Source organism: Canis lupus, chromosome 24 (assembly GCF_048164855.1).
Source record: "Canis lupus baileyi chromosome 24, mCanLup2.hap1, whole genome shotgun sequence".
NCBI lineage: Eukaryota > Metazoa > Chordata > Mammalia > Carnivora > Canidae > Canis > Canis lupus.
Genome location: NC_132861.1, coordinates 3,690,646 through 3,698,717, shown reverse-complemented (window position 1 = coordinate 3,698,717; position 8,072 = coordinate 3,690,646). Strand labels below are relative to the sequence as shown.

The window sequence follows — 8,072 nt, the reverse complement described above, 5'->3', positions numbered from 1 at the left end:
CGTAGATGTTCACAGCGAATGCCTGGGCGCTCGGAAACGGACGCCGCTGGAATCGTCCTCAGAGCTTGAACGGCGCTCTGCAAGGACAGTGTCTCCAGGTCCCTGGGGGGAGTGCTCCCTATTTTGGTTTTTCAACCCGAAGTTCTAAAAAATGGACATGGGGTGGTTGAGGCATATCTACGGACGCCCGCATTCTTGGCGGCCCGGAGAAGTCCGCCGCGTGGACCGCCCCCAGGGAAGGGAAGGGAAGGGGCGGGGCGGGGCGGTCGGTGGGTCAGCCCGAGCCACGTGACCTGGGGGCGTGGGCCCGCGGCGCTCCCGCCGCCGCCGCCGCCGCCGCCCGAGTTCCGGTGTTCTCTCACGGGGGTTTAGCCCTGGAGCCCCGCGCGTCCGGGAGCCGGAGCTGGAGGCAGGAGCTCCGGCTCCGAGGTGGGGCCGACGCCCTGTACACGAGGAAGGCGTGAACCTAAGGCTGTCGGTGGCCCCCAGTCGCCGGCGGACCGTACGGGGTCCTCATGGCGAGATTCTGGGTCTGCGCGGCCGGCGCTGGCTTCTTCCTTGCGCTACTGGTTTTGCACTCGCGTTTTGGGGGCGCCCCGGTGAGTCGGGCAGCGGGGAAATGCCCGTCAGGTCTGCGGATGGCGCTGTCGAGAGGCTGCCGGGCGGCGGTGGCGGCCCGGCCCCGCACCGGCCTGCGTGCGCAACCCGCAGAGGAGCGGAGCTGCCACGGCTTGCTTGGTCTCTTAGCGTTAAAAAGTTTGCATAGAATACGTCGCCGTTTTCCGGTTTGCTTGCTTTCCCCCAGATCCCAGCGAATCTTTAAATAATTTGCAGATTTGTATTGTGATCGCTTTTGGTCTTTGGACGTAGAGATCCGTTTCTTCCGAATCCTCTCGGTCCAGCAGTCTCAGCAGCTCTGTGTCCGTTGTCAAGGCGTGCTTAAGAATTAACTTGGTTTTTTTTGTTTTGTTTTTTTTTCTTTTCTTAACCTACAGAGTAAACTGAATCTTCACCTTCTGTTTTTTTTTTTTTTTTTTTTTTGAAGGTTTTAAGGAAATTTTCTTTTCAAATTTCCTGGAGAACCAAGGAAATTCTTTACCGGCTGGATGTGGGTTGGCCCAAGCGTCCAGAATACTTTACTGGAACAACATTTTGTGTTGCAATTGACTCCCTCAGCGGATTGGTTTACGTAGCCCAGGTTAGTAAAATTGGGATTTACAAAAACAAAACAAAACAAAAACACCAAGGAAACGATTTCTTCTTGTTTTGCTGTACCAAGTTACCGTATATGTTTATGTTACGCTAATGGTGAAGTTTCTCCTTTGGAATTGGTTGTAAGTAAATACTTTGGTTTTGAATGTAGTAGATACTAATACTGTTAGGTTTTGAAACTCGTTTTTTAAACATTAAATTTTGCAATTAACCTTTGATTTTTGTTTCTCTCTACCAAAATAAAGATTACTTTCTAAGAACTGATCCTATCTAAGCAGTTATTTTTATATACCTTCAGAGAGGGGATAACATCCCAAAGGTATTAGTGTTCACAGAGGATGGATATTTCCTACGATCCTGGAATTATACAGTTGACACACCTCATGGTATATTTGCAGCCAGTACACTACATGAACAGTCTGTCTGGATCACGGATGTAGGAAGTGGTATGTGTAGTACTATCTATTAAATTATCTTGTTAGAAATCATATCTTTGCCCGTGTTCTTGCTTGTACGCTTTAAAATCAAGAGTTGCTAAATCTAATTTTGACTTCTTTAATGATTTATGAGATCATTTCTGGAAACCTCTATAGTGTACTTCTGTAGAGTCAAAACATTTAAAAAGAAGGCTGTAATTATTATGATTTTTCCTTTAACTTGTCAAGGAACTTTTCCTCTTTAAAACATCAGTTGCAAGACCATCCTTGCAGGGATCATCACTGTAGTTGTTAAAGCCTCAGTTGCTCTTCCCAGGTTAAACTTCTAAACATCTTCAGTAAAGCCCCAAAAATAGCAATCTCTAAAAGTTAATGGATGGAGTCTTTGTCTTGTTTTCCTTTACCAGTTCTCTTTCAAGAGAAATTGTGCTAGAAAACTAGGACTGCTTTGCAGCCAAAAATGTAGGATTTGCAGAAACTGCTGGTGTTATTGTTTCTGAAATCCTACCTACTGCACCATGTCTGAAATCTTTTCATCAAATACTTCTAGTAGAATGTGTTGCAAATCAAAGTAAGCATAGTTGGATTTATAGCTCTGGATGTTTTCAGAGACAGCTGTTTGCATGTTCTTGCGGCTCAAGATAAGACAATACCAGAGATAACCTGGCATTATGATCTCAGGAACTCAGGAATGAATGGGATCTTGAAGGCAGTATTTCTAGTATTCTTTAGCCCAGTTACATATATGGCTCAAAGGGCATCCTGTTTCTTCATTTATGGCTATTTCAGATACCATTTTGGAATTAATGAACTCTCAGTTTTTGTTAGAGGTGCCATTACCATCTGTTCTCAGAACCCAAAAGATTTCTAAGCCTCAGCCAATGATCCATTTATTTCAAGATATATTTTGAGTGATATGATTCCTGTTAAACTAAAAATCTTGATTACCTCTGAGTTCCGTGTAATATTGTAATGAAATGTGACTATTTTCACTTCTTTTTTTTCCCCAGTATTCACTGTTAAGGGCCTTTACTTTTTAATTTATTCCATTCATGTGATCGTTTTTTAAATAAAATACTTCATTGGTTCCCAGAAATAAAAAGAACAGACATGATCTCTTCATTCTTTCCACTAATGGGCTTTTTTAATGCACAGATCTGAAGGCATTTTTTATATTCCTTCCTCTTTTTTTTGAAGAAACAATACCCCTGTAAATAAAAATGTAGCTATAAATGAGCCTTAGCAAAACAAAACAAAACCAAAACAAAACAATGTTATATACTGGTGTTTTATGTGTTTTGCCAACTCTTTAGAAACTTTGAAGGTTGCTTCCTTTTTTTTTTTTTTTTTTTTCCGGTTGCTTCCTTTAATAATATTTTGTTCTCTTATTGTTGCTACAAAATCTCTCAAGCATTCAAATAAGGTATAACAATAAATACTTTTTTTTTTTTTTTTTTTTTTTTTTTTGGTGGACAGCAAAGCAAGGTTTATTAAGTAATACAAAGTGACAGTACAAAGCTCCCAGAATTGTAATGCAAATTGCTTCATTTTATTTCCAGTGAGTTCATTGTATCCAGTTTATCTTTTGCATGCCTACCAGTTAGTTTGGCCTTGGTATGCCTTCATGCTGGTTTCTGTTAACTGCATTATGTTTTTTCCTAATTATTAGTACCGTACTTTATATTTTTGTTTGTAAGATAATTTTAATTCAAGTCCTGATATAAATGAGAAGATACTAATGATTTGGAAAGATTTATTCTTAGGAAAAAAAACTAATGGGTTGAATATTGAACTTGTTTCTGTAAGGAGAAATTGTAGTTTTAAAAAAATCTGTATTATAATGAACTTTTTTGTTGATCTACTAAAATTTGAGATCTGCACATGATTAGCTGAAATAATGATTTTCAAACGTAAGTTCCTTTTCCAGTTCCTTCTTGATTTCTTTTTACAAGGAAAGTTTATTCAAGGTTTTACTTAAAATTACAGAAGAAAATGATGTATCTATAATTTAACATGATGAGCCAGTTGTTTTGGTTTTATTTATTTGAATTTAGAATCTACTTATTTTGAGGTACCTGAATTTTAATTCATGATATTTGGTTGTCACTAATGAAGAAGCTCTATTGCTTGTGAAATACAGCGTTTAGTTTATCTGAGCCTATTAACTTTTTATTACTCTTCAATTCTATTAAATTCTTGCTCTCTGCTTACTTGAAAAACATGAATGTTTAAACAGGGGTTATATTTGTGAAGTGTGCATATTTATCTTTATAGGATCCTACGGTCATACTATTAAAAAATACAATTCCTTTGGTGATCTTGTTCAAGTCTTGGGTACCCCAGGCAAAAAAGGCACTGGTTTGAATCCCCTGCAATTTGATAATCCTGCAGAATTATATGTAGAGGACACAGGAGATATTTACATTGTGGATGGAGACGGAGGATTGAATAACAGATTGATCAAATTGTCGCAAGGTACATGGCTTGCATGGTATCCTAAAAATGCTATTTAATAAGTTGGATGTATTAAATTTATTTGATACTTGGTATGATATTATAACCATAGACTGTGTGTATATATGTATTTTTAATTTTATTTATTTATTTATTCAGAGAAAGGGAGAGATCCAGGGAGAAGGAAGGGGGAGAGGGAGAGAGAGAATCCTCAGCAGGCTCCACACCCACCAGGGAGCCTGACACAGGGCTCAATATCATGACCTTTGAGATCAATGATCTAAGCCACAATCTAGAGTTGGACACTTAACTGACTGAGCTACCCAGGCCCTCTATAACTATTGTATATTGTATTATATATGAAGCTGTGTTTAAAAGGCTCAAGTGGGATGTTTTGGATGACCAATAATAAATGATTCTGATAATATGCTTGCTTATTCTTCAAAACTTAGATGTTTCCTTTGAATTAAACTGGAGGCAGTTTGGGAATTTATAGTGGGCTCAAGAAATAAGTGGTTATCCTATCCAGTTAAGAAAGAGAAGTTTCTGAACTTGACATCCCAGAGCTGAGATATCCTTCAGTTTGATTAGCTAAAGTTTCATTGTATTTAGTACTCTGTGTTCTCAGTAGTATTCTAGGTGCAGGTCTATTTCAGATGAAGCAGTTAAATGCTACTCTATGGTATTGACTGTTAAAGTAAAATTAGGAGAAGGAGAAATTACTGTTGACTGGAGAAATAGGGCAAGCGTCCATAAAGGAAGTAGATCTTGAACTAAATGGGTTTTGGTGGGAGAAGAGGAATGGGAGGAACATTTACAAGGCTCTATCACTCAAAGGTCTACAGGTAATTAGTAAATCTTGTAGGAAAAGAGCTTAGGATGTAATTTTGGAATAGTAAAAAAAAAAAAAAGATCTGGTATGTTCTTAAAGGATTATCTAAGAATTCACTGACATGAACCACATTGCCATAATTTTGCCTTTAAAATGTCTGAGGGTTTGTAGCAGGAAAGTGGTGTTACAGAGTTTTTATAAGACAAAATACTGTATTGGGATGTATTTGCAGTAAACTCTGTCATTTGGATAAAGCATAAACTCATACATGGAGGATATGTAGTCAGCTTATTACTCAGTAACTGAGTTTGGTTGGTGATAGTTAAAGGGAGGTAAAGTGCAGATAAAGCAAGAATCAAAAAAATTCTATGAAGGAAACAACCAAACTCAGGAGACAGATTGGATATAGATAGGTATATTGGTTTCTTGTGGCTGCTATAAGAAGCTTAATAGCGTAAAGAGAAATTTTATCCTCTCCTAGTTTTGAAATCCAGAAGTCTGAAATCTATCGGGCAGGCCCTCCCTGCTCCCTCTAATGGCACTAGGGGACATTCCCTCTTTGCCTCTTCCAGCTTCCCATGGTTCCGCACTTTCCTTGGCTTGTGGCAACATACCTCCAGTCTCTGCCTCTGTCTCCAAATGGCCTTTTTTTCTGTGTCTCTGTGCCTCAGATCTCTTTCTCCTTTCTCTTACGAGAACACTAGTCATTGGATTTAGCGTCCACCCTGAATCCAGGATCATCTCATCACAAGATCCCTAACTTCATATGTCTGCAAAAGTCTATGACCAATAAAGTCACAGTCACAGGTACAGGAATATTCTTGTACCTGTACTTGGATATACCTTTTGGGGTAGAGATACAATTCAGCCTACAATAGGAATAAGAAGGGAGACAGACTATAAAAACGTTGTGAATTTTTAAGTTCACAGGAATTGTAATACCAAATAACACAATAGATGGGAAGGGAGACACTGACATGAACCACAAAGAGTTTTGAGTGATGAGAAACCCAAGTGGAGATAGTGAAGAAGTCGATTAATTGCTTAAAACAGAGGGTTTTTTTTTTTGTGTTTTGTTTTGTTTTGTTTTGTTTTGTTTTGGTAAAGCATAAGAATTAGGCAAACTGGTATATAAACAGAAAGCCAGGAAAGCATAATCAATTGAGAGTATAATTGAATAGTTTGTTTGCAACTTAAGACAAAAAACATGCAAATATGTAAGGTATTCTATATGTTGCTCTGACCAACTATTTTTGCCATTGTCAGACTTCATGGTGCTTTGGCTACATGGAGAACGTGGGACGGGACCTGCTAAGTTCAACATACCTCACAGTGTTACAGTTGATTCAACTGACCGGGTAAAAATACACTGTCATGGTATCTGGGACTGTGTGTCTGAATGTATGGTTATATATATGGATCGTGGTGCACATGTGTGTCTGGACATCTGCATATGTTATGTGTGTCTGGGTGTGTCTGGGCAATTCCTCTGGGGCTGGGTATCCCACATACTCGTAAATGTTTAGGTCCTATAATGATGAGAGTTTCCCGAATATTTAGAAGTGAACAAAATAGATTTCCTGGGTCACTTTAAGGTAGAAGGAACAAATACTGGGATAGAATATAAGTTACCTGTAAAAGAAAAGAGTTGCTTTCCTGTTAAGAAAACTACTAGGAGTGTTTGAATATATTTTTAATTTAATTTAATTTTTTAAAAAATATTTTATTTATTTATTTATTCATGAGAGAGAAGCAGAGACATAGGCAGAGGGAGAATCAGGCTCCCTGCACGGAGCCTGATGTGGGACTCAATCCCAGGACCCCGGAATCAGAACCTGAGCCAAAGGCAGATGCTCAACCACTTGAGCCACCCAGGCATCCTATTTTTAATTTTAGAATTAAATTAAGTCTGGAATATGTTGATCAAAAGAGAAATGGGAGAGATTAATCTTGGCAGCTTGAAAACCGGAGCCAGCCAGGCAACTTTGTTCTCACTAGCTCCACTCTGGTGAACAGAAAACTTTAACTGACCATTTCAACCCATTCTTTTTTTCCACCCTATCCACTACTACTTCCTTGCTTTTATACGCCTTTAAGCCTACATATATCACTTCTTCGGGGTTACTTTCCTATGATCCCCACCCAAAATGTTTTATATTCGTTTCTCCTTCTGTTTTCCTAGAGTAGCCTGTATTTCCTTGTTATAGTAACTATCACGCTATAATACAATCAATTAATTGTCTCCCTTAGCAGAGCATAGGCTATATGAGGGCATGTACTGAATCTCTTTTGCTTTATATCTTGGTGTCTGGTACATAGTTACCTTATATGTAACCGTTAAGTGCCTAAATGTCTTGTTGCACAATGCATCAGACCATCTTGGCTTCACATTGTTAGAAGTTTAATCCATTTCTACTTTTGATTCTGTGTTTCAGCAAGCAACCTTTTGATTGTCATTTGTCTTCCTATGTAGACAAAATGAGAATGTTTCGATCATAAAATCTTCAAGTATTTCCCATGTAGATAGGAAGATAACATGGGAATTTTGTCTAGAAATGGGGAGCTAGAAAGTTCGAATTCTGATTTTGAACACAGGACCCTCCTGACCCTCGTTAACTATTTCCTTCGTGGAATAAGAGTAAGATCAAGTTTCTGAGCAGGCAAGACCTGGATCCAGGTAAATTCTCCATGGTGATAAGTGCCCTTTTGAGAAGCCTTGGAGAACATTTGATGGGGATACTCTGGCATTACTGAATGTTGAAAAAGGAGGGTGTTCATTTCCACACACGAGTGTTTTAACGACAGTCAATGGCATTCAGCGTATTTTACCTAATTAACTCATTTAGTCATCACCCCAGCCCTATATGAAAAGTTAATTAGTTTCAGAGCTGAACTTGTTATTTTTTTAAGATTTACTTATTTATTTGAGAGCACATAAGCATGTGCAAGTTGGGAAAGGGGTAGAGGGAGAGGGAGAAAGAGACTCAAGCAGACTTTTTGTTGAGCGTGGTGCCCGACCAGGGGTTTTCAATTCACAACCCTGAAATCAGGACCTGAGCCAAAGTCTCAAGTTGGTTAACCTGATGGGCCATTCAGGCACCGCTGCTATTGTTTCTTAAACAAGATTTCTCATAATC

The 8,072-nt window shown here is 39.0% G+C and overlaps 1 protein-coding gene across 6 annotated transcripts in view; it reads left to right on the top strand.

Annotated features, from left to right (window-relative positions):
• The first annotated feature begins 302 nt into the window (after positions 1-302).
• Positions 303-8,072, top strand: part of NHLRC3 (NHL repeat containing 3) — a 60,602-nt gene continuing 52,832 nt past the window's right edge. For 5 of the 6 annotated variants that reach the window (XR_012017022.1, XR_012017021.1, XM_072797279.1 and 2 more), the window contains exons 1-5: positions 303-599; positions 1,046-1,198; positions 1,511-1,658; positions 3,924-4,124; positions 6,202-6,293. Coding sequence is in view for 4 of the 6 variants with exons in the window: in XM_072797279.1 (XP_072653380.1) it covers positions 516-599; positions 1,046-1,198; positions 1,511-1,658; positions 3,924-4,124; positions 6,202-6,293 (678 nt within the window). In the remaining 2 variants the exon portion in view is untranslated. The remainder of the gene's footprint in view (positions 600-1,045; positions 1,199-1,510; positions 1,659-3,923; positions 4,125-6,201; positions 6,294-8,072) is intronic. The other variant, XM_072797278.1, reaches the window with a different exon arrangement.